Source organism: Camelus bactrianus, chromosome 8 (assembly GCF_048773025.1).
Source record: "Camelus bactrianus isolate YW-2024 breed Bactrian camel chromosome 8, ASM4877302v1, whole genome shotgun sequence".
Classification (NCBI taxonomy): Eukaryota; Metazoa; Chordata; class Mammalia; order Artiodactyla; family Camelidae; genus Camelus; species Camelus bactrianus.
In genome coordinates this window covers 39062918-39089306 of record NC_133546.1, presented here as the reverse complement: position 1 = coordinate 39089306, position 26389 = coordinate 39062918, and the positions used below count along the sequence as shown (strand labels likewise).

The 26389-nt window shown below is 36.3% G+C and overlaps 1 protein-coding gene across 3 annotated transcripts in view; it reads left to right on the top strand.

The window, feature by feature from the left end:
- The window catches only part of RFX6 (regulatory factor X6), a 107170-nt gene extending 81221 nt beyond the window's left edge, over positions 1–25949 (top strand). For all 3 annotated transcript variants that reach the window (XM_074368452.1, XM_074368451.1, XM_074368450.1), the window contains 13 exons: positions 4809–4916; positions 8352–8429; positions 8547–8660; positions 10797–10846; positions 13023–13182; positions 14127–14271; positions 15596–15705; positions 16672–16789; positions 18236–18358; positions 19021–19227; positions 20471–20983; positions 21823–22035; positions 24559–25949. In XM_074368452.1, the coding sequence (XP_074224553.1) occupies positions 4809–4916; positions 8352–8429; positions 8547–8660; positions 10797–10846; positions 13023–13182; positions 14127–14271; positions 15596–15705; positions 16672–16789; positions 18236–18358; positions 19021–19227; positions 20471–20983; positions 21823–22035; positions 24559–24734 (2115 nt within the window). In that variant the 3' untranslated portion in view covers positions 24735–25949. The remainder of the gene's footprint in view (positions 1–4808; positions 4917–8351; positions 8430–8546; positions 8661–10796; positions 10847–13022; positions 13183–14126; positions 14272–15595; positions 15706–16671; positions 16790–18235; positions 18359–19020; positions 19228–20470; positions 20984–21822; positions 22036–24558) is intronic.
- The last annotated feature ends 440 nt before the right edge of the window (positions 25950–26389 follow it).

Sequence of the window (26389 nt, the reverse complement as noted above, 5' to 3'; positions counted from 1 at the left end):
AACTATAAAAGGAAACTTTAAATGGAAGGACATACCACATGCCTGGATGGGAATGGTAGATACTATGAATGTGTCAATTCTTCCTAAATTAATTTAGACACTTAGTACTCTATTAAAAATTTGAGTGCGTAATTATTTTTGGAAATGATTAAAATGGCTAGAAACTTTACCTAAAAGAATACATAGGAAGTTATAGTTGAGAGAATTGTAAACAAGTTGAAGGGGACTTGTCTGGCAGATATCAAAATATTATGAGACTGACTCAAATGTAGGTAGATCAAATCTACAGCAGAGATTATGTACCTGAAAAAGACTCTAGCATATATAATAATTTAGTGTGTGGTCAAGGAAACATTACAACCAATGAAGGAAGAAAGTATGTTTCAATGAATTGTCTTAAGTCCCTTCTGGAGGAAGATGGAGTACCAAATAAGTAAATAAAATTCTTCAGGGCATAATGTTAGAAAAAATGGACTATTTCAGAAAAAAATTTTCTGTATCTCATGCCTTTCTGAATTTCATATAAATTATTAAATACAAAAATAATAATTAGAAGGAAACATGTATCTACCTCATTTCTGAATGGGGAGTGACTTTCTAAGCATGAAAGCAATTTAAGAAATTTTAAAAGAAGAAAGTGAAAACAGAAATTGAGAACTTCTTTAAATCAAAGCATCATATACAAAATTTGAAGTCAAAAGAAAGACAAGGGGAAAAAAATTATCCCATTGTTGTATACATATACAAATATGATAGTGGAGATCATCATTCTAAGTGAAGTAAGCCAGAAAGAGAAAGAAAAATACCATTTGATATCACTCATATGTGGAATCTGGAAAAAAAAAAAGGAAAAGAAAAAAGAGGACACCAATGAACTCATCTACAAAACAGAAATGGACTCACATAGTAAACAATTTTATGGTTACTGGGGAAAAGGGGGTTTGAGAGTTTGAGATTTGCAAAGGTTAACCACTACATATAAAAATAGATAAAAAGCAAATTTCTTCTGTATAGTACAGGGAACTGTATTCAGTATCTTGTAGTAACCTTTAATGAAAAAGAATATGAAAACAAATACGTGTATATATATGCATGACTAGAACATTATGCTGTACACCAGAAACATTGTAATTGACTATACTTCAATAAATCAAAATTTAAAAAAGAATTTGGAGCAAAGAAACTCTCATAAATGGTAGTGGAGGAAATAATCTAGTAAAGCTGAAAGTTCACGCACAGAAGCTGCTTCAATATTTCAGATATCTAATGTCTTAATCAGGATTTTAAGTACAATGTGTATTTATTACTTTTTTATCTATATCCTTTTTAAAGTTTTAAATAGTTCATAATATAAAAGCAAACAAAATCAACAACAACAAAAGCAAATCCAAAAGACAGGAAGAGGAAAGCAAGACTAATTATCAGTCAGTGGTATGACTTTTGCTTGTTTTAAATTTTTTATTCATAAATGTAGTGGCTCAAATTCAAAAATGTGTTAGAGAACGTCTCAGAATCCTTTGATTTCCAAGAATAAAACAAACAAAATCTATTTATAATGCTCGGTCCTTGTCAAAGAAAGCCTTTCTTCTGTGAATCTTCCAGCGTGGGTCCCATTATGTTTTCAGTAGCTCAAGCTATAAAGTTGCCATTATGTCCTAGGGAATAAGTCCCTTGATTTCATCCATTTCAACCAGGAAGTTTCCCAGATAGCCTGAGTTTCCTTCTCCTTAACGTCAACCATTCACGGCCAGTTTAACAACTTTGCACCAAGATAAATAACAAATCCTCCCTCCTTGGTATATGCTTTTCAAATATTTGTAGACTGTTATCATGCTCTCTTTTAGTCATCACTTAGCCAAACTTTGCAGCTTAAATCCTTTAATCTTTCCTCATAAATCAGACCCTCTTGCCTTCTAATCATATTGTTTCTTTTTCTGTAGGTTCCTTGTTTTCTTTTCGAAATAAGGTTCTTAATAGTTCACCCAAAAGTACTGAGTCGTCAGTTGAGAAGGGGAAAAAAAAACCCAGACCTCCATACCTGGCCTAAAACCTGGCACCTCTTTTAGTGCAATTAAAATAGCAAATTTATTAATAGAATGAAAATGATCATATTTTAATTTGTACCAGTTTATCAGTCTCTCCTTTCTTTTTGTGTTATAAATGGACAGAATATTGTAATTTGACTTACACCAACTTTGTACACATCTGTTAACCTATCCAAACAAATCTAACCTTTAAAATTGTTCCCTGGGCACCCTTGCCCCCTGCTGATGCTCACACATGTTGCTGCTGGCTCCTATTGCACTGAACTGTTATTTATCAACACAAGAGTTTTAAATAAGTATTGTAATAAGAGGCATATATTCTGTTCCTTAATATGTGTTTTCTTACCACGCTAACATTTTTTAATTGGGAAATGTATTATTTGTAATCTATGCATGCACACACACAGAGTTTTAAAAACAAGCATAAGATAAAAACTCAGGTTTTAATCGCGTAGTTTAAAAAAATCCTCTTCGTGCTCCTGCTCCAATTCTCCTCCCTACCAAAAATTACTGCTTTCCAAAATTTGCTGTTCATCACTCCTTTGTTTTTCCTTAAAGTTTATCGCTTATGAATGTATGGTATAAATATTAAATAATGTGGTGATGATTACATATTATGAATGTACTTTGTACTACTGATATGTATATTTGAAAATGATTAAAATAGTAAATGATATGCATTGTTTATTCCTGCCCAGTTTGTTATTACCAACATATTGTTTATTATTTGCCCCACATAGAAATGGATTCATTTTTTTCCTATGACTTTCTGGTTTCATTCAACATTAGGTTTTGAGATTCATTAATGTTAATATATGAAGTTCTAGTACCTTTATTTGTACTGCTAATATTCCATTTATGAAAATATCACAATGCATTCATTCATTCCATTTTTGGTGGAATTTTTTCCTTTTTGTTTGAAAACAATATTGCTATGAGTGTGCTCCAGGTGCATGTGTATAGGAGTGGAATTCTGGGTCTTGGGGTGTTTGACTTTACTAGTTAAGATCAAGTTGTTTTCCAAAATGATTATGTCAATTTATGTCTCTCCAGCTATATGTGGGCATTCCTTTTGCTCACATTCTAAGGAACACTTGGCATTGAGTGACATTTCAGTTTTTGCCAGTCCAATGGAGATAAAATAGTATCTGTGGCTTTCACTTGAAAATTGTTTTTGATAACTGCGTGGAAAAATATGAGCTTGAATATCTTCTTTGGTCAGTTATATTCTAGGAAACGTTTGTTCAGATCACATAAAATTTCTATTTAAAAATTTGGTTCAAAGACTTCTTTATATATTCTGGATACTGATATCCTGTAATATGTTGTAAATAACTTCTCCCTGTTGGTGACATGGCTCAGCATTCTATAGTGTCTTTCAATGAAGATAATTTTAAATTTTATGATTAGCATTTTTTTTAGTATCTTGTTTTTAAAAAAATTTGTATGTAATCCAGATCACAGAAGTATTTTTCTGTTTATTCTTCTAAAAGTATAAGGTTACTCTTAACACTTAAGTTCTTGTTTCATCATAGTTTTTTTTTATTGTTTCATTGTGGTAAAATATAATTAACATAAAATTTTACTCAAGCATTTTTAAGTACACATATAGTTCACTGGTATTAAGTACATTCTTATTGTTGTACAGCTGTCATCTCCATTTATCTCCAGAATCCTTTTAATCCTGCAAAACCGAAACTGTATACTCATTAAAAATAACTCCCCATTTCCCCTCCTCCCCAGTCCCTGGAAACTACTATTCCACTTTCTGTCTCTGTGATTATGACTACTCTAGGTAAATCATTTATGTGGAATCATACACTATCTTTTTGTCACTGGCTTATTTCACTTAGCATAATGTCCTCAAAGTTCATCCCTGTTGTAGCATTTGTCAGAACTTCCTTCTTTTTAAAGACTGAATAATATTCCATTGTATGTATATACAACATTTTGCTTATCTATTCGTCAGTGGAAACTTGGATTGCTTCCATAGTTTAGCTGTTGTAAATAGCACTGCTACAAACATGGGTGTACAAATATTTCTACTGATTTGCTGAGGCTCTGGTTCTGTCATAAATATGCATTCTGTCTTTCTGTGTGGGTTTCTTATAGGTATGTTAGCACTGTTATTTGTTTGTCACTTTTTCTAATTTTCTGAAAACTGTCAGAGGTGTGCTTTCCCCAAAGGATTCAAAAGAGCAATAAATATCTGAATTTAGGGTGGGGGAAGTTTGAGATGAGGAAAATCCAGAGTACTAGTTTGGGAATCTCAAGGGTTAGACTCCAATCACAATTTTACTACTAATTAATTGTGAGGCTCAATAAATTAACTTTATTTAATCCATAAATGATTTGGTAATCCATAAATGGATTTGGCAATTTCTGATCTTCTCATATTATAATAATTTCAGTGATCTGAAAGTAGATCTTTCAAAACGTATGTCATTAACAAATGTAAACTTCTGAACTAAAATCAAATTTCTAAAAGCTGTGAAAACTGAGAGGTGTTTAAAACTAAAATCCAAAGGAATAAGAAAAATATTCCGACTATAAAACTATTTATGCTTTGGCAGCAATAATTCTGCTGAAATGTCTAGTTTATTCAGTTACTTGATCTGAACAGTTTACCAAATCTCCTAATTCGTCATGGTTTGCAGAATGAAGAAGAGTGAAATTTTACAGGTTTCTATTTTGTTCGAATTGTATTTTGGAGCCAAATAGTTGATAATGGTTTATTTCTTTTCATTTTTTTCTAAATTATAGGGTGGCTTCACACGTAAATACTCGCTTAGCTCAAAAACTGGAACACTTCTTCCAGAATTCCCCAGTGCTCAACACCTTGTGTACCAAGGATGCATTTCTAAAGACAAGGTATCAATTAAAGATACTTCTCTATTGATTTTCTGCTATGTCGGTTCCGTATCTCAGCTTGCTGGGAATCTCATGGCACTTGCAGGAAGCAGTCAGAAATCTGCATAATCAAACACAATTGACTGATTTATAGGAGGGACAAACGTTTACTAACATCGATTAAACACTTTCCAATTAATTATTTACCATCTCCGTGATAGTATATAATCAGAAGTTAGTAAAATAAACCTCAAAAGACTAAAGATTATTTTTTTATTTAAAACTCAGTGTCAAGAAAGAAAATACTATATTGTGTCACTCACATGAAGTTTCTTTAATTACAAGCACTATATTTTCAGTTAGTTCCATATAATTTCAGGAAATAGTCATCAAGCACTTCTCTAGGACAGAATTTGTTCCTAGCACTGAGGGCAAGATGCCTAGATGAATGCAAGGACCCCTCTGTGCTCTGTTGCAAAAATTTTTGAAAGTTAAGGAAGAAACAGTTTCATGAAATTCAGTTTATAAATAATCCTTGATCTGACTTTTTAATATTTATGTAGTAAAAGTCTGAGACTAAATCTTCCTCTTTTTCTGAACTTCTAGAGTTATTTTCTGGGCATCTAGGGGCTGACTAATACTGGGATCCATTATTAAATCAGGGCATAAAGATTTCTGCATTCTTCTTTTAATTGAAGGTCATTTTAAATTAGCATTTGGGGAAAATATCTTTCCTGGTGTATTTAAGTCAGTTCATACTTTTGAGGTATAAAGATAGAGGAATATGATGAATAATGTACAGCTGTATTACTTTAGTAATGGGCTTCCATAGAAACTGGAAATAAAAATAACACACTGATTAAAAAGTTCCATTGATAGGTAAGCGGAGATGCACAATCATTTCCGGGGTTCGTTCTGATGACAGACATGCTCTCCTAGGTAAGAACAGGCTAAATATTGAAGATAATTCTCAGATGCTGATTCCAAGCGAGTCTCCTGAAGTGTGTCCGCTTCTTACCATTCTCCTCTCCCATCACTTTTCTCAAGATAATTGTATCATTTTTGTAAGCCTTGTAATGTGTTATATTATGCGGTCAGATATGAGACCCCTCTGGTAAATGTTAATGTGCAGCAATCTGTGGGGAAACCGGTGGGAATCTGCGGGCCCCGAGGGAACACAGTTCTTTGGGGGAGGGTTGGCTCGCCTTTGTGGAGAGGACTGCTTACAGGCAAAGGCATCATGAAGATGTTTACTGTGTAAATATACCAGGTGAGGGGTGTGGATGGAGAGAGTAACAAAGACAAAAAGAGAGGTGAGGAACATGTGCCAATAGTTTATTTCAGCTTCTCTGCTAGCCTCCAAGGAATTCCTTACCTGTCAACTTGAAAAATGGGTCTAGAGATCATTTCTCACTCAGGATTCAAGATGCTTAAATAACCCCTGGTCTCTAAGTTCATTCCCAGTGGTCCCCACCGTGAGCACAGGGACTAATACCCTCTGTCCCTTGAGGGCAGCTGGGTCCCGCCTTTTACCTTCTGAGCCAGTAACCAAGTTCCCCTGGGAATTCGTCAGTTCCTAGAAAGAGGAGTGGAGCTGAAGCTAAGCACCTTGAGTACCTGCTTTCTTGGGGCAGAAGGGAGGGAGACTGCTTAGTAAGAAGCTGACCCCACTGTGGGGTGTTGGCTTGAAGCTGAGAGGCCTGCTTTCTGCCCAATCACAGTGTCACTCAGGACAGTTTCTACCCGCTCCCCCACCACATGCTCACTGACTTCACTACAGCTAAGCCTTCTGCCCTCTGTAATGTAATGTCTATTTTCAGAAAACTGAGCAAAAGTATGTTTATAAAGATGTAAAGTATGATACAGTGATAATTTGTTGTCCAAAGATAATGTAAATATCAAATAAAGTACCAACAGTACAAGTTAAAATTTTTGATGGCTTGTATACAGAAGAAAACAATTGACACATATAGGTAAAAGTAGGTTTCAGGGATCGAAGGGTTAATTTTTGACAACAATTATGAATAGCTTCCTGTCTTTCATGCTGTCATCCTCATTTTAAAAATATGTCTTGGAGACCTATCTAAAAATATAATATCGTTGCTTCAATTAAAGAGCATGTCTCAGTTACATTAATGGTGACATGTCCTGCCAGAAGTGTCCTGTAGTCAGCATACCTCCTTGGAAATAGGTTGGTAATTTGCAGGTCATCATTATACAGCTTTGAGCTGAACCACAAAGATGTGTGCTATCGATGGGCTGCAGGGATAAAAATTGGAGAACAAAGGGTTGGGGTAGGACACCTCCATCACCATCAGCACCCTGGATACTATGAGGATAAAAATAGCCAACAACAGTCAATTTCTTAACTTAGATTATGGATTACTCCAACCACTTCACATGTGTAATTTATTTAGCCCTCATAACAACTTGATTGGATATTTGCGAGTATTATCATCTCAATTTTATAGATGAGGAAATTAAAACACATAAATGCCGTCACTTGCCCAACATCACATAGCTAGTAAGTGGCCAATGACAGCTGTCATTCAAACCCAGGTACTCTGTAGGCAAAGCTCACACCTCTGACCTCTAAACCTTGTTTCTGTTCACATGGAGCACACAACCCATAACAGGTAGGAATATTTCTAGCTTATAAATATTATTTGAATTTGAATATTATTTGCTTGCTAGAATATTATCTAGTTCTAATCCATTACAAATTTTAAAATATATTTAAAACTTTTAAACTATGCAATACAAATATCAGTGGTAACATGGAAATGGAGAATTTTCATAACAAACATTTAATGTTCATATCTTTTTTGGTAAATAAGTCATTTGATATTATTACTAATTTTAGGTAATATAGTGAGGTCTTATGCTGTGTATCAGGACCTGGGCTATGTGCATTACACATGTTTTATTTAATCTTCTCTAACACCATGTGAGTAATATTATTATTTTACTTAAAAATAGAAAGTCTGGGGTCAGAGACAAAGCAACCCATGCAAAGTGGTGCAGTGGAGGTGGCGCTCCGTGTTAGCTGACTCTACACCTGAAACCACCATACTGCACTGTCCTAGCACCCGCTTAACAAAACTGTGTGAAGAGTTCATGTAGTTTACCATTTTGTGTTTATTTCTCCAGTCAAAGGTCATTTTCTTATTAGGCAGAAAATTACAAGGTTGCTTTGGCCTGCACAATTGCCTTTTTTCATTGTTCTTATATTTTACTGTAATTGTCCATTTGCTTGCTTTTCTTCCTTCACAAGGCAGTATGCTCCTCAAAATAAGAACTGTGCCTTTATTTTTGGTTCCTCAGCATTGAGCACAATGCCTGGTACATAACAGGAGCTTTAAAAATGTGTTTGAGCATACGAACAAATGAGTGCATTAACAGATGAAGGCAGTGTTGAAAGGATACTTTTATTAAGCTTTTTCTTCCTTGAAATAGGTTGATACCCTCATAATGATGTACAAAACTCACTGCCAGTGCATCCTGGACAATGCAATAAATGGAAACTTTGAAGAGGTAAGAGCAACAAAGACTGCTTTGCTGACTGTATTCTGTATACATTCTTGTCCTGTTCTTCATGTGCGTTCACGCTAAGGAAATATCTTCATGTACGTACTCTTTGCTCTCGACTAGATCCAGCATTTCTTATTACACTTTTGGCAAGGAATGCCTGATCATCTTCTACCCCTACTTGAAAACCCTGTTATAATTGACATCTTCTGTGTTTGTGACTCGATTCTTTATAAGGTAAGCTCTTTTAGGATGTCTTAAATAAGAATTATATATTTCTTCAAAGAGTATTCCATCTAAAATTTTGCAATGTGTTTTCTATAAATTTGTTATTTCTGGCTGGAGATATATTATTAACATTTTTCTGCTGAGAAAGCAAGCAATTTAATAGTGAATGTTAAATAATGTATGTATTTTTAATGTAAATTTACATTAGGTAAAAGAAAATCAACTTCTGTTTATAGCCAAGAATGATTCTAAATGTGACACACTTAACTAATAAATGAAAACTTAGTTAATTTTTATTAATTGCTTAAGGTGTTTTCAGAGTAAATAGCAGAGTGGCTTTTTCACAGTGTCAATATTTTGGGGAAACTCTTATGGGATGAATAACTTGAAAATATTGGCAATCTCTAACTTTAATGCATTAATGTCCAATTCTGTTCTTGAACCATATAAGAGCCCTTCAGTGTCTACAGATGGGTCATGAGAACATCAGAAGCAAAGATGATCTGGTTGGCTATCTAGCCGGACATTCAGTAGGGAAGGGGGTGAAGCTAATTCCCCAACAGTCTGTTCTCCAGTTAGAGCAGCCCCCAATCCATGCTGAGGCAGAAAACTGTATTGCAATCTGGGTATTTTAAAGTCAGTCTGTCTAGATTTACCTGCTAAATTGTCATAAGGGAAAACAAAAGCTTTCCTTTTAAAACATAATCTGAGTCAGCAAGGAAACCGAAGCTGGAGCCCTGTTAAGCATTTAGATAAAATCCCTCAAAATTAATTGCTGCTAACACATTCCCAGCTTTGCAGAGAAGTGAAGCAAAAGCTAGATAAACTCAGTCTGGAGCCATTTTGCCCACCAAGGACTGTAGGTGGGCTTGAACCAGAGTGAGGGAGCCCATATTTTCATCCTGTGTTCAGTTCTCCCTCATCGCAGAATGAGAGAAAGGAGGACTAAGTGCAGTGTGTTCTTGACCCATTGAGTTCAAGTTAAAATTGAAGAAGGACGAAGGAGAGTGAGGATTGTCTCATTTTTTTCTGGTTTGAGTAAGAATATCATTATTTAGAGAGAAAGGGTTTAGTTGGCACTAACTGATTGTCTGCAGTGTTTAAGACATGAGAAAGTCACCAGGAAGGGGAAAGAAGATGGCTCTCAGAGTTTTTTAAGACCTGGGCTCATGCACACACATTTACCAGTATCAAGGTCACACTGTTTGGACTATCATTCAACACCTCCAAAAAATACCTTTAAAGCATAGATTCCACTGCCCCCCTCCCCCAATATGGTCCATTTTCTTTGAGTCCAACACAGAAGTCTGAAGGTTAAGTACCTTTGCATGCACAACGTTTTCACTCCTCACGGTGAACCCAGGGAGGCACAGTGAGCACTGTCAATAGAGCAGAGTAAAATGAGCTTCTGCAAGACCTTCATGCCACCTCTAGAGCATGGTCAGCTTAGCCCATAAAACAGTACATGACTCCCAAGGCCAATCCATTAGTAAGTAACATACTGGGCGCGTGCAATGCTGTGTCTTGTTTTAGAGTCTCATATACAGAGAATATGTGTGCGATTTGCTGGTAGGCTACACAGGCCTTTGTAGATGAGTGTCTGCCCACAGTCTGAAATATCTTCTCCTCTAGAGCTCTTGGTCCTCTTCTCCAGGCTGGCACACTCAGTTTACTGGCCAGCCTCAGCCATCTGGACTGCCCTTATCCCGTCTGGTTCCCCATCTCCTTTATTTATCATACTTTTTCCCTAGACAGGATCAGTCAGCACTAATTTCTTCTTTCTACTGGTTCTCATCAAGGTCCTACCCACCATCTCACCCACGTTTAAGGTTCAGTCTAGCCTTTTCTTTTCAGAATTCTTTCTGCTCTGATAATTAGCTCTCTGTACCCAGGACATTAGCATCATCTGCTTAATCTAGCACGGCCATGTTTCTAAATGCCCCTCTCCCCTTAACTTTTTACAAACACACACACACATAACTTGGACATACTTTCATTTAGGAGATAAAAGTATAATTTTCAGAAATGAGTTAACGTGTTTTTCTCTGGAAAGCTAGGAATAAAAAGTAATTGACAAAGAATACGTGTGTTTCTCTAGAAATACTAAGTAAAGATTTATGTTAACTCTCTTTTGCTGTGATTAAGGTTCTTACAGATGTACTCATTCCTGCAACAATGCAAGAAATGCCTGAAAGGTAGGTTCAGACAATAAAACAAAATACAATAGTTGCTTGTATAGGGTTTAACCTTGTACCTTATGGTAAAAGGAACACATGAAGCAGAAATGCATTCATTTACCAAGATTGTTTTCCTGCTCCTGTCCCTTTGTCTTAGCTGTAAGAGATGTGCCTCAGTCTTTACATTCAAACCTCAGTGAACAAAATCAGTAGAACAATCCTGAAATCCCTTAATTTGAGAGCTGCCCAAGTGAAAAATAAATATTTAAGAGTGGTTGACCTTCAAGACACTGACAAAGTTCTTCCAATGGACACTGGCTAGAGGGAGATACATGGGGATACTTGATGGAAAGCAACCATGATAATAAAGACTATAAGGAAAATTATTTTATCTTTATTATCACTTTGATCCTAATTGCAAAATCAGAGAGTAGCATAATGGAATTACCACCTTCTTTCAGCAAAGAAATAAAGTCTTAAATTGAAATGATGCTTCAAGATTTTTCATAAAATCGTTTCTGATGTGAGAACAACATAAGCTTGAAAAAAAAACAATTCTAATGAAGTAATGAAATTTATTTTAGTAGTGGCAGGCATGTAGCCATGTAACTAATAGTAATAATAGCTGACTTTTATTAAACACAGTGTGGGGTTTGAGACTTTGCAGAAATTATTTCACTTAATTCCTACAACCAGCCTGAAAAATACTATCTATGTATTTATGTCTTAAGTATGCAAGTAGTTCATATTCATCGTAGAAAATGAAAAACATGCATAAGCACATTTTAAAAATCACTCATAATCTTCCCACATTCTTAATGTCTTAGGCTATTATCTCGCAGACTTCCTTCTAGGAATATCTGTAAATATACACATTTTAAAAAATAAGATCATAGTATACATACTATTGCAGCATACAGTGAAAATCTTTCCATATCAACAAATACAGATCAACATTCTCTTTTTAAATAATTGCATAGATTTCCAACATCTGAAAAATACTTACTTATTTAACCAATTCCTTATCATTTGCTAAGTGGATTTTTTTAATTGAAGTATAGTCAGTTTACAATGTTGTATCCCCTTCTGGTGTACAGTATAATTTTTCAGTCATATATATATATATATACACACATATACATATATATTTGTTTTCATATTCTTTTTCATTATAGGTTACTACAAGGTATTGAATATAGTTCCCTGTGCTATACAGAAGAAACTTGTTGTTTGTCTATTTTATATACATTAGTTAGGTTCTGCAAATCTCAAACTCCAATTTATCCCTTCCTACCCTTTTTCCCTTCCAGTAACCATAAGTTTGTTTTCTATGTCTGGATTTTTAAAAACACATTTTGTTAGATTATTCCAAAGAAACTATTATGACCCCAAATTCACAAAAAGGAACCTGGGGGTAGAAAGAAGTTAATCCCAGAGTCAGCTGATTAGTAAGAAGCAGAGCCTAGACTGTAACTGAAGTCTGTTTAAATCCAAACTCTGCCTATTCTTTTTCCTGTACCATGTCATTGTTCCTTACATATGCACCATCCCAAAGATACTTAGATCTATAATATGTAGATTGTTGACTGATTTAAAAACTTTTGTATGTTTTCATAACATATACAAAACCTACATTTGCAATTTTCTAAATAGGGTATACATATAAAATACTAAATATCATTAGTATGTTTTTGATAATTGGTCTCACGGTTACATTCGGAATATAAGAATATGTAGCTAGAAACTAATATTAAATACCTAAAATGACATTATAATCCCCAAGAAGTCAAGATATGCAAACTCAAGTGCACACTTACCTTTTCCCAGAAATATTTTATAGAAAATGACTGAAACAGGAGTTAATATTATTAATAATGAAGTATTTCTTCTTGATCACTCTCTGCATGCCAAGTTTTAACCTGAGTATTTTCCATGAATATTTCTTGTAACCCTCAGAATAATCTTGTTACATAGGTACTATTCTTATTCCCACTTAAATACAAGGAAACTGGAGCTTCAGAAGACTGTTTTGACCAAGATGATAAATGGCAAACCTAGGCTGAGTCCATCTGACTTCAAAGTCATGTTCTTGGAATCATTAATAGCATCCCTCCAGTAAACTGCATTTATTTAATGCATTTTGAACTACTTAGCATTTAATACATAGTTTTCTGTTCTTTGGGGTTTTTTGTAGCTTATTAGCAGACATAAGAAATTTTGCTAAAAATTGGGAACAGTGGGTAGTTTCATCCTTGGAAAATTTGCCAGAAGCACTGACTGACAAGAAAATACCTATTGTGCGACGATTTGTATCGTCTCTGAAACGACAAACATCGTTCTTGCACCTTGCTCAGGTACGTTGGGAAGCCGGAGGTGTTTGAGTTACCAAATCAAAAGCGAATCACCTGCTAGCAAAGACTGAGGAACTTTCAGCGATTGGAGACTAAGTAGACAACAATTAAATTATGCAATATGAGATCCTAGAGTGAATGTGAGAACAGAAAAAGGACATTATTGGGAAAACTAATGAAATTTGAATTATGTCTGTAGTTTAGTTACTAGTATTACCAACGTTAATTTCCTGATTTTAGTAATACAAAATGGTTATGTAAGATGATGACGTTAGGAGAAGCTGGACAGAGAGTACATGGAAATACTTGTTTACACTCTTTTTGCAACTTTTTTTGGTAAATTTTTACATTATTTCAAAATAGTTTAAAAAAAGGAAAAGAAAAATCTTTTGAATGCAGTATAAAATGTAGAACTCCTATTTACCATGTGAATCTAATTGATAAGTGAATCCAGTTAATAACATTAGTAGGTTGTGGGGAATGAGCCTATGTGATACTGGATGTTGTGAAACCCACAACACATTTTAAACTACCTGTTAATTTGGTTGTCTCAAATGGGGAGAAAAAAGCAATTCTTAAATTAGGACTACATGTTTGTATATTATTAAAATATATTTCCCCTCCTCTCAAATGATCATTCTTTTTATGAAGGTTTCTAGCCCCCTAAGTTTTGAAAGACTAGCTTGGGATAGTTCCGGGTACGAAATGTAACACTGTAAAATTCTTATGTTCTGACCATGGATAAAAAAATTTATTTTCCTATCCCCAAAATAATTGTCAAACCTTTAACAGAGATGATCATGAGTCTCAACTACTGCTTTTAGTTTTAAAATAAGAAAAGAGTTATTTATGATTCCTTAAGGAACTATTTCTCTAGAAGCTAGAACTTTTCTTTCGGTGGGCAATCAATGATATAGCTTAGTGTTTTTTCTTTTCACTTTATGTAGATTGCCCGACCAGCTCTCTTTGACCAGCATATCGTGAATTCCATGGTATCTGATATTGAAAAGGTTGACTTGAATAGTATTGGATCTCAGGCCCTTCTCACCATTTCGGGCAGCACAGACACTGAATCTGATATCTACACTGAATGTAAGTCTTCTCTCTTTGTTTAGAGCTGGGCTTCCCAACCTCAGCACTATCACTGACCTGGGCTGGAGAACCCTTGGATGGAGCGGTGGGGACTGTCCTGTGGACTGGAGGATGTTTAGTAGCATCCCTGACCTCTACCTCCTACGTGCCAGTAGCAACCTCCCATGACAGCCAAAAATGTCTCCAGGCATTACTAAATGTCCCTTTGAACTACAAAGTCAAGTCTGTTTGAGAAACCCTGGTTTATGGAAATACTTTTTAAAACTTCTCTATTTTAAAGCAGTTATGCTAACTGATTCTGGAAAAACCTGGAAAATACAGAAAATACTAAGAGGAAAATAAAAGCCATCCATAACCTCGTTGCCTAGAAATAATCCAAACAGAAATAACCTGAAAGTAGGCAAAATGGTTTTGAGTTTTGTGAGTTTTCCTCTAGGTTTACATTGCATGTGTACACGTTTCCATGTGTTTTACACTTTTGGCATTGTATGGTATATAATGTATATCAAAATGGTATCTCAACGGAATACTGTTTTTCAAAGCAGAAATTCCCTGCTCAGGTTTGGACAATCTGTCGGAGTTTACCAAGTCAGTACGTGTGAGTGGACAACCAGGCTTCACTTCCAAGGAATAGCAACCCACTATTTCTCCCATGCTTTCTCTCTGAAAAGACAAAAAAAAAAAAGAGAAAAAGAAAAAGAAAAACTACAGCCTCCCATAGGCTATAGCACACTGCTCTCCAGGGATGATCCAACCTCAGCCCTGTTTTCTGTTTCCTGACATAAGATTATGTAACCCTTGGGGATTCAGCAAACCTCAAACTCTTTAATTAAATGATGGTCCTAAACTGCCCCTTTAATTTTAATGATAAAAGATTATTCATGTAAATGGCTCAATTCTGCAGAGCAGAACTTAATTTTTGCTGAAGATAAAGGATATTTCAGAAAGCAGGGTATCAACAAATCTGGCTTAGTTCATTCATTAGCTTTCAACTAATCCATAGCATTTAATAAAAGCATTGCATTCAAAATCTGTAATCATCTATACTGACAACTTATTCTTCCCTAGTATATAATACATAAACCTGTATTTCAGTATATACCAAGATGTATACACTTATGATAGAAATTCTGAAGAGCAAAGACTAAAGATTTTTTGCTACTGTTTCAGGCTATGAAATTGCTTTCCTTAACACATTTACTTAATCTACCTGTCTTTCCCTTCTATGCTATAACATTATTAATGATTCCTAGTTTTAGATTTCTCTTGGGTTCAAAGTAGAGTGCAGTATTCTGATTTCGCTTTTTTTCTTTTTACACGGCAGATGACTCTATCACAGTGTTCCAAGAACTGAAAGATCTCCTTAAGAAGAATGCCACTGTGGAGGCTTTTATTGAATGGCTGGATACTGTGGTAGAGCAGAGAGTTATTAAGGTATTTTTCAATGACATATTCAGAAAATAAAATTTTTTGTTAATAGTAAATGCTAAAAAGTGGTTGTAATTTCTAGAATGGTGGGGGAGTGATGATAGGCTATGTGCAAAGTGCCTTGCAAAGCTTTTGAAACCCTACAAATAAGGCAAGCCAAATATCAAGTTTAGAAATATGGCAGATTTGAGAGCATTGGGCATGAATTCAATTCTATTTATCGTTTTTGATGGACTACAAGACACTATGCTTTCCCTATCAGTCAATAAAGTTACAGCTGAGTAACATCAGTTTTGGAAGATAAACTTAGAAACTGGAAGGATCTGGTCCTTTTCTTAAAAAGCATGCTTTCATAAATGCTAACAGAAAATATGCTTTTAAGTATTTGCCTGTTTTTAAATTCCAGGAGCTCAGGATTTTGTGTTTTCTATGTGGTTTCTTCAACTCTTTCAGTTAACCTTCAAGTCATCCATCATGAAACAAGGCAATAAGAACAAATATATATCCATCACCAGTTGGTGTTAGCCACTCTGTATCAAGGAGAGTAGTTATAGTGTAGAGACTTTTTTTTTTCCTCCTGGAAGGAAAACAGATTATCATTCAGGACCAGAGAAGTCGGAGTTAATCATTCACAGAAATATATAACCTTTCCTCCACACTTCACCTACTGCTCTTTTTAAAGTTCTGTCAAAGGAAAATTAAGAGAGAAAATATTTTGTAAATTGTTTCATTTTGTTTTCCAATTCTATTGAGTAACAAAACCATACAGAATAAAGAACTATTAACCTTAAAGATGACAGCAAAGACAGATTAAAATAAAAATCCCTCGACAAATAATTTTATTTGATGAAATAAATGGCATGCCATGCCATCTGTCCATTTGTCAGTTTATCTACCTCTTGATCTTATGTAGGAACCATGAAATAACGAGATGACAGATTTTAGAGTTTCATTTTGTTCCTTTACTTTTAGACCAGCAAACAAAATGGAAGATCATTAAAGAAGAGGGCTCAAGACTTTCTGCTGAAGTGGAGCTTTTTTGGTGCTCGAGTAATGCACAATCTCACCCTGAACAACGCATCCAGTTTTGGTATCTTATATGCTTTATAAAATTCTTCTCGAGTGAATTACATCATTCATTCCCCAGTCACATTTTCTATCAGTTTTTAAATATTGTGGCACTGTCACTTCTCAAATCTGACCACTGAGCCAGTAGAGAATGGTAGTTATTGGCCTGGATTTTAGAGTCAGACCACATGCCGAGTTCAGTCCTAATACTGCTTTTCTTTGGCTTGGGTTTTACCCAAGGTAGTCTGCTCATTGTAGAAAGGGGAAAATATTTCTTTCATTCGGTTATATAGGCACCTGGGTGAGGTGATATCTATAAAATACATTGCCTAGCACCTGGTAAACACGTAAGAAATATCAGCTAAAACCATTTTATTCCACCACTGCTTGAATAAATTTTCTTTCTTAAACAAGCAAATAAACAATACTTAATACATTATTTTCCAAAGGCACTACTCACTGCAGTAAGGCAAATGTTTTCATCTTTTCCAGGAACCCGCATAGCTGTGCTCCAGGAATCAAAGAGCAGTTTAGAAGACACGCTGTAATATGTGTTTTCTGACCCATCTTTCCTGATCTATATGACTTATGAAAAAATTGAATCAAGTTAGCTTTTTCAAAAATTGAATGCCTTCTTTTTCCTAAAATTTCTGAGATTCTTAGTTCTAGCTCCTGGACAATACTTCCATGTTTAGTAGTTGCATTTTGAGAAATCTCCACATTATAAAATAGATTACAGTTAACTAAATTATTTTTATTTACTTTTCAGTAGAATTAGATATAACCAATGAACTTGTATTGAGGATGAACAAAATGTATTGAGCTATTATTTAAAATATGGCTTGGCTTATATTTAAAGTTTCTTAAAATATACAACATTTAAAACTGATTTTATTATGAAAAAAGACTTGCTGGGAAATCTGTTGAATTGTTAAAAGATGTTTTCTAGGACATCTTCCGCATGAAAATTATTCTTTTCCTTTTTTTTTTTTTTAAGTGAAAGAGCATTTTATTTTAGGTTAGAAAGACATCTTCTCACCTGATACTTTTTCCAGACCATGTTGGCCATTGTCTAATTATTCAGTACAAAGTAAACAGAAATAGAGCAGAGTGGAGCTCATTCTCTTCAGGTTAAAGCTTATCACACTCCAGTGTGTGCCCTCTTAAAGCATAAAGCGTGTCTCACTTTCATCCGTATTTTCCTTTGATGTAATTAGTGGCCAAAGAGCGGGCAGGACAGTACACACAGTGCAATGGGCAGGCGGTACACAGAGAGATTAGAGACCCAAGTTAAGCGTGTTGGTCTTAGCAGGTCATTTAAAGTCCAACAAGTGTTTGTTTATTTCAGTTGCTCCTTGTAAAGTGTTGCGAGATGGTCACAAAGATAACTTGACTTTCCTTTCCTTCTCTTTCTCTCCCTTATTTCATCTCCACCACGCCCTCTCCTGATCCCCCATCCATAAACAAGGTTCTTTCCATTTGATCCGAATGCTTCTTGATGAATACATTCTGCTGGCCATGGAGACCCAGTTTAATAATGACAAAGAACAGGAGTTACAGAACTTATTGGACAAGTATATGAAGAATTCAGGTAAGTTAAAAATGTATATTTTGTTTTGCACATTTCTTTGTTGAAACTTAAGATCAAGAATTGGTAAGCACACAGGTTAAATGGATTTATAACCATCTCAGTTTTCCCCTAATGTAGTGACTACTAACACAGGATAGTAACACTAACAGAGCCCTATTTTTCCCTTTCGTCCATTGATGCATAGAGCAGTCAAAGTACTTTACTGAAAACTCTGAAAATCTATATTCTTAACTTCCGAGAACTTAGATGAAATTGAAACAGTGACTATAGTACAAAAAAAAACTATAATTCAAGACAACACATGTGGTATATACCACCTTATAAATGGTGTAGTGATAAGTTCTATAGGAATTTGGAGAAGGAAGGAAACACATGTATTTGGGATGTGATGACTTGCTTTTTAAAGGCTATTCACTCCAGAGTGGGTTATTTAGTGCCCCTCACAACACACCTGCATTCACAAATACTCAGTTAACAAAAACCAGCAGCACTGCCAAGACCAAAGATCTGCCAGCCTTGTTTCCCGTGGAAAACACTTCTCAGGAGTTTCCAGATTTATGACCCAACCCTAGAATATGTATTTTTTTCAACTTGGACTTACCTACTAGGACTATGGGAATGATGTTAGCTTTCCTATTAAAAAAAAAAAAAAATCTTTCCAGATGCAAGTAAAGCTGCCTTCACTGCCTCTCCGAGTTCATGCTTTCTGGCCAACCGTAATAAAGGGAGCGCTGTTCCCAGCGACACTGTGAAGAATGAAAGCCACGTGGAAACAACCTACCTTCCTCTGTCATCCAGTCAACCTGGAGGCTTAACCTCTGCTCTGCACCCATTCCCTGCTGGGAGTACAGACAACATGCCGCTCACAGGTAGGCTGGGAAGCAACCAAGAAGCCCACTTAGGCTTCAGGATGTCTCACAAGAACCTTGGCTTTCTTAAAACTAGTACCTTCCAGGTATTCCAAGAATAAAAAGGCTCATCACTGACTTATAATGAAGATTTATAATATTTTTTGTGATTTTCAGCATTTGTCATTCACATTTTCATCAATGCCATGTTTAAGATAGGTATCACATTGACATACTCTCTTAGTTATAGCAGAAGTACAAATAATTGGTTATTTGATTTTGTGGAAGAAAAAAATAGATCAGGTGCCCATAGAATCCTTAAGATGCTTTGAAAGTTGAAAAATATAAGCTGCTTATTTATTTTTGGATTTTGAGGAAACTTTATTTCTCCTCCATAAAAAATCGATTCAAGGAGGGAGGGTAAGGCTCAGTGGTGGAGTGCAGTCTTAGCATGCACTAGGTCCTGGGTTCAATCCCCAGTACCTCCATTAAAAAATTAATAAGTAAATAAACTTAATTACCTACCCTTCATAAAAAAGAATATATATTTTTTAAAAAATTGAATTCAGCTATTTTTAACCATTACAATAATTTTCTCTTTGGTCTGGGGTCCTCTTTCTGTCAATCTGAATGTTTATGGCTTAGCTAGCTACTAGATTATACTTTAAGTCTGCTTGTTTTGAAATCCTTCTACATACCTTACTTCATGGGACACACAGAATTTTAAACCTGAAAGGGCCTTTTAGTTCAGGGGCCTAGTTCCACCAATGGGAAATTGGAGGCCCAGGGAATTGGTGGCATCCATAACTCATTGCCCAACAACGGGGTTTGCAGGAAGTTTTGAATTGGCTGCTCTGAAGCCATTCTTATTTTGATATGACTGCCTTCTTCTTTCACCCCAAAATTCAAACCATTTAACATTCAGCTTGCTTTGTAATTATGGAGAAATGTGAACAGCACACCTCCTGCCCCCTTGCCCTTCCCAAGCTGGGCTCTAACGATCTTCATACCCACGGAAGGATGAAGCCAGCCCAGACTTTCCTCCACAGTCACTAACTCCAAAAGTTGCCACAGTTGTGAAATGCACACATGTTGTGTTTTTAAATCTAGAATTTTGAAGTTCCCCAGTCCTGTTATTTTTGGAGAGTAGAAATGAACTAATATATAACAAGATATATTAACAAGTCTTTTGAATAATTTTAAAACATGTGAGCCCATCTGTTTGAATTTGCCACTAGTGAACACTCTGGTAACTTTTTTCCAGGTCAAATGGAGCTTTCCCAGAGTTCTGGTCATCTGATGACACCACCCATTTCTCCAGCCATGGCCAGCCGAGGAAGCGTCATTAACCAGGGGCCAATGGCGGGGAGACCCCCAAGTGTGGGTCCAGTGCTGTCAGCCCCGTCACACTGCTCAGCATTCCCAGAGCCCATTTATCCGGCTCTCCCTCAGGCCAGCCATGACTTTTATGGGACCAACTCCAACTATCAGACTGTGTTTAGGGCCCAGCCTCATCCCCCATCAGGACTCTATCCTCATCGCCCTGAGCACAGTCGATGCATGGCCTGGAGTGAACAGCAGCTTCCTAGAGACTTCTTCAGTGGCAGCTGTGCTGTGTCTCCATATAATTCTCGGCCACCTTCCAGCTATGGACCATCCCCACATGGCCAAGATTCACACAGCATGCAGTTTTTAAATACCGGAAGCTTCAATTTCCTGAGCAATGCAGGAGCTGCCACCTGCCAAGGAGCAACATTGCCTCCTAATTCACCTAATGGTATTGATGTTTTTAAAGAATTTGTTCTGGCTTTTGAGATGGCAGGAAGGCCAAATCAGACATTGAGCTCCACTTCGGCTGAAAAGCGTGTCATCCCTGTAGAGCTTTCTAAAGATTGTGGAATCTTAGGCATTTGGAGCTCGTTTCTGCCACATGCAAACATATCCCTACTTCTTGTGGCTTTACTAAAGTTGCCTTTCTAAATGCCACATGTGATGAAAAAATATTATGTCAAACCATATGTTTGAAACCAACCTTGGTACCCTAAAAGAAGAATGTTCTGTTCTTTAAAAAGGTTGTTGGTGAATAATGTTTCTTCTGGAGGACTAGCTGCAGATCTTAAAGATTAGGACCCAAACCATGCCTCCTATTAGGCTGATAAAACATTGAAGTTACTGAGCTAGAAAATTCAGAGGACTAATCCATCCACCAAAGTAGGCGTGATGCCCCTCTCCTCATGTAGACCAGTCCTTCTCCCGGAAACATGAGTCTGTAAATAAAACTAGTATTTCACAGGCAGAGTTAACTTTTTTGCTAGATAGAGGCTAATAGTGCTTTTTTCTTTGTAAGTAGAACTTGTTAATTTAAATAAGGGACTTATGAGAGAAGTGTAGTCATTATCTCAAAATTAATAATATGATAACTCCTGTGTATTTTTAAAACAAAAACAACGTAGTGAACCATAAGCCAAAACCCAACTGTAGAGTAAATGTAGATGGATATGTAATATTTACAGCATGATATCTTTAGGGCTCTATCCTATTACTGCATCCTTTTTTTTTTCTTCCTGGAGTATTATTTGTAAGTTAACTCTACACTCTCAACATTTTCTGTTATAGGGTACTACGGAAGCAATATAAACTACCCAGAGTCTCATAGACTTGGATCGATGGTGAATCAACACGTCTCTGTCATCAGCAGTGTCCGCTCACTGCCTCCCTACAGTGACATCCATGATCCCCTTAACATTTTAGATGACAGTGGTAGGAAGCAGACCAGCTCTTTTTTTGCAGACACATCACCTTCAGCTGCCTGTCGAACTCCTGTAGTAGGTAAATTATATTAGTAGCTCTTGAAAATGTTTTAAAACACTGTTAACCAGGGGAGAGGGCATAGTTCAAATGATAGAGTGCATGCTTAGCATGTATGAGGTCCTGGGTTCACCCCAGTGCCTGCTCTAAAAATCAATCAATCAATCTAATTACCTCCCCCTAAAAAAATTAAATTAAATTAAACTAAATTTTTTAAACAGTTGTTAAACCTCAGGTTTGCAGTATTAACTGGGCATTTATGTTCCCACCATTGGTTTATCACTTTGGATGTGAAGTTACGTTTGTGAATCTTACCATTTCTCAGTAGACATGTCACCATGCAATCTACTGTTAGATCTGTTACTCTTTTCATAAAGAATAGCTGGCATCTATTATGTGTGCAAAAATGAATATACCCTGTCAAATGCAATCTAAAAAACTGTAAGTCTTATGAGGGCAAGGATGATGTCTCTCACTCTGCCTTTTTCACTGTTAGAAGCGGGGCAGTGCCAAGAGTTTTCTTTGGACCCCATAATCTCCACCAGTACCCTCAAACCACCCCAAGTTTTAAAAGATGGTGAATTGTGATGAAGGTTACTGTCATTTTCTCAAATACATGTAAAATGTAATTAGACACCTCTGTAGAAAATGTTGCTTTTTTATTGTTCTATAACATACATTTTAAGTAAAAATGAGCAAGATAATGTTTGCTATGAAGTCCCCTAGCATCTTATTCCAACCAGCTTGTTGTCCTTAAGAAAATACTGCAACTTGTAACAGATGCATCACCAGCACCCAGTAGAGTGTCTGCCTCATAGTAGGGACTCAATAAATCAGTGAGTTGAAAAAAAAAAAGGGCAAAAACATAATTCATATGTTTAGTTTCTGAAATTGCTAATAAGGTATCACAGGGCAAGTCTATATCCATGTAAGTATCAAGGCAGAGTTTTAATGTTTATGTGAGATGATTGAAATCTTCCAATGGAATTGATTCCAGATTAGTGAAAGTAGAGGGCATTGACACCCAAACAGCATAAGGGAAATGAGATAATTTCCATCTCTCCTCACTCAGTGTGCTTTTCCAATAATTCAATAGGAAGCACTTCTTCCCTTCCTATGACCACCACAGATGCTCCCTGAGCACTCGTCTCATGCTGTCTGCAGAGGGTCATTGCTTCTAGGTTACACTAATGAAGCAGAAAATTCCACTTTAGGAAGTGTCCTCACTGTGAGACTAAAATGTACCGCGTTGCTGTTGTTACTATTAGTTCTGTTTACTCGGAGAGATAGTGGAAGCTTTGATGGAACATAGCTTGGGTGCAGGATGGACTCTAAGCTTAAGTTGTCAGAGCTGGCTTACAGGTAAACTACACAAAGGGCTTCAGGGTGAAAAGAGTGACTAGAGTAAGTGGGTAAGTTGCACAAGGGGAGTTAGGACCAATAACTATTTCCTTAGTTATAAAGCCTGATTTTTAGTGACAGAGAAGATGGTTGTTAGGACAATAAGAAAAACAGCACTTAGAGGGCAGCAACCAAAATGCAGGAAATGTAGTGTTAGTAAGCCAGTTAGTCAAAACTTTTGAGAACCTACTACTAGGTGCCAAACCTCATGTTAGGTGTGAGGTGATGGTGGTGACCGGGACAGAGTTCCTGCCTACAAGAAGCTTACATTCCGGTAGGGAGAGAGAAGGCAGTGAGTATATAAACCAGTGCACTAAAAAGATAATTTCAGGTACTCTGAAGTAGATTAAAGAGGATAAAATGACAGATAGTCATGGAGGAGCTGTGTTAGGTGGTGTTGTTGGGAAAGGAATCTGGAGTTGAAAGCTGAATGAGAAGAAGGAGGCAATGATGTAAAGATCTAATGGGAGAGCTCTAGGCAAAAGAAAGGGCAAGTTGCATAGTCTCTGAAATGGGAACGCTTTCGGAAAATTTAAAGGGCAGAAAGGCCAGTGTGTTTTGAGCATGGTAAATGAAGAGAGGGGAGTAAAATAAATCAGAAGACAGAGACCAGTTCATATGGGGTGTTATGAACCAGGGCAGGGAGCTTGGATTTTGTTCTAAGAGTAATGAGGAGCCACTGTAACATTTGAGAAGAGTGACAATTTGATATACATTTCTGCAAGATTATCCTGGCTGCTCTCTCCAGGGTGAGAGGTGGGGCAAACAAAGGTGAGGGTCAAGAGACTAGTTCGGAGGCTGTTGATCCAGGTAAGAGAAGACGGTGGTTTGAAATACAGTTGTGGAGGCACAGATGGAAAGAGGAGGTAGACTGGGGATATATTTTGGTGATAAAGTTGTCTAAATTTATGTTTGAAATTGAGTTTCCTTTGTGAAATGAGAAGAAGAAGGAAACAATTTCTCGGAGAATAGCAAGGAGGGAAATGGAAGAAAAGATGAGGATTTCTCTGAGAAACCATACACACTCAGATTTAGTACAGATATGGGTGCAAAGGTAGATAGGAAGGCTTAACATCGAGTGGCACTTACAGAGAAAAGAAAATGTAGCCAATTTTCAATTGCTGATTATATTTTCCCTTACAGCATCCAGCTTGCAAGCCCCAGTTCCTTCCTCCTCATCCCAGTGTATGTATGGAACTTCCAATCAGTATCCAACTCAAGAAACTCTGGACTCCCACGGAGCAAATGGTAGAGAAATGGTGTCCTCTCTACCACCCATCAACACTGTGTTCATGGGAACAGCAGCTGGAGGCACTTAAACCAGCAATGTCGGGTTGGGGTTGAAACTTTAAAAATCTCTACTGCTCAAATCCTATCCACTGAGACTCCCATCAGAGAAAGAAAATGGAATATTCAGTGGCAGGACATTGTTTTTCAGGTCACTGGTACAAAACTAAGGACAACTCCCTAGTGAATGGAAGTACTTGCAGAGTTTGCCTTGCACACAAATTATTTAGAATGTGGTCTCATTATTAATCACAGATTCATGCATTACCAAATGCAACCAGTGGAGCTTTGAAGATGCAGACATTTCAACTCTAAGGATTTAATATTTCACTTCTTAATTTATTGAAAATCTGTTTCATTTTTGGTTTCTAAAAAAGAGAAATGTTTATTTAATGCCTTTAAAACGCCTTTAATTTATTAGGATCTCAGAATCATTGTTTACTATCCCTTATTTGACAAAAAGTCAAATGTGTATGGTCTACCTCCTATGGAAATGTTTACAAGGTCAAGACTTAATTCAGTTCAGCCTAGACCAAAGTTGCTTGCCTTTCAATTTCTGTGCATTAGTATGATGATTTCTGTTACATAGCAGTATTCCAATTCTATGTAACTGAATGGAGATTATTCTTCTTTATTTAAAAAAGGTAAGAAGAAGTAAAGTATGGAAATATTTTTAATGGCTTGGTTGCTTTCAGGGCTGGTACTGTTTCTGAAAAATGCTGGGGATTTGCAGGCAAAGCTAATTTAGATACCAAGTTAAAGAGTAAAGTTGGTTGGTTAAAATGCCATAATTCCAGAACATTTACATATCAGATCCATGCATATAAATATAAAGAAATTGTGATTTGTAGACTGAACTTCTACAGATGTGGAAGCAGTCTTTAATAAAGTACTCTGCTTAGAAACTGAAGTGAATGAATGTTCAAAAATCACCTGATGTGAAGGATTCATTACATATAAATTAATATCTAGCTCTGTTTCTTTTTCTTTTTTGTATATCTAAACTGAAAAGTCTGTTTTAAGACTCATAGCCTATAATGGGAAACTTCCATTAACTTCACAGGCTTCTCCTAAAGTCTAATGACAGGCCTTATATCATTTGTATTAAGGATTGGGCTGTACTCTAAGCCCCAGGTACATTGTAAAAGGGTCTGTAAGCCCCAAACACCCATGATACAGCATGATGTAATTTGGTAAAGACCAGCTGTGGAATTGTTCCCAGCAAGCAATAAACAATCATCTGTGGACTTGTTGGAGTGTTGCTACCATTTGCTCAGTGGTGTGCTCAATAGTATTAGTTTGTGAGCTAATTAATTAGCAGAAATATTTTGCAACAATAACATCATAAACAGCAACCTAAATGTCCTATTCTTTACTGTGGTAATATCACAAGAGTACAAAGGAAAGTGAAATTAATAAGGGCTTGGATTGAAGGAGAAAACAAACCAGCTTTAACAAGCGTTCAGACATAAGTCTTAAAAACTGAGAACCAAATTTCCATTGTGTAGTCATTAAATATATATTCAGCATCTGGTTTATGTCAGACGTAATGGAAAATACCAAGATGAAAAAGATGAAAAAATACAAAGATAAAAAAAGCACTGCCAATACCTTTGATAAATTTTCGTGTAATGATGAAGGCGTGATGGGATGTGATCTGTGATGTGGTAGGAAGCAGCAGTCACCC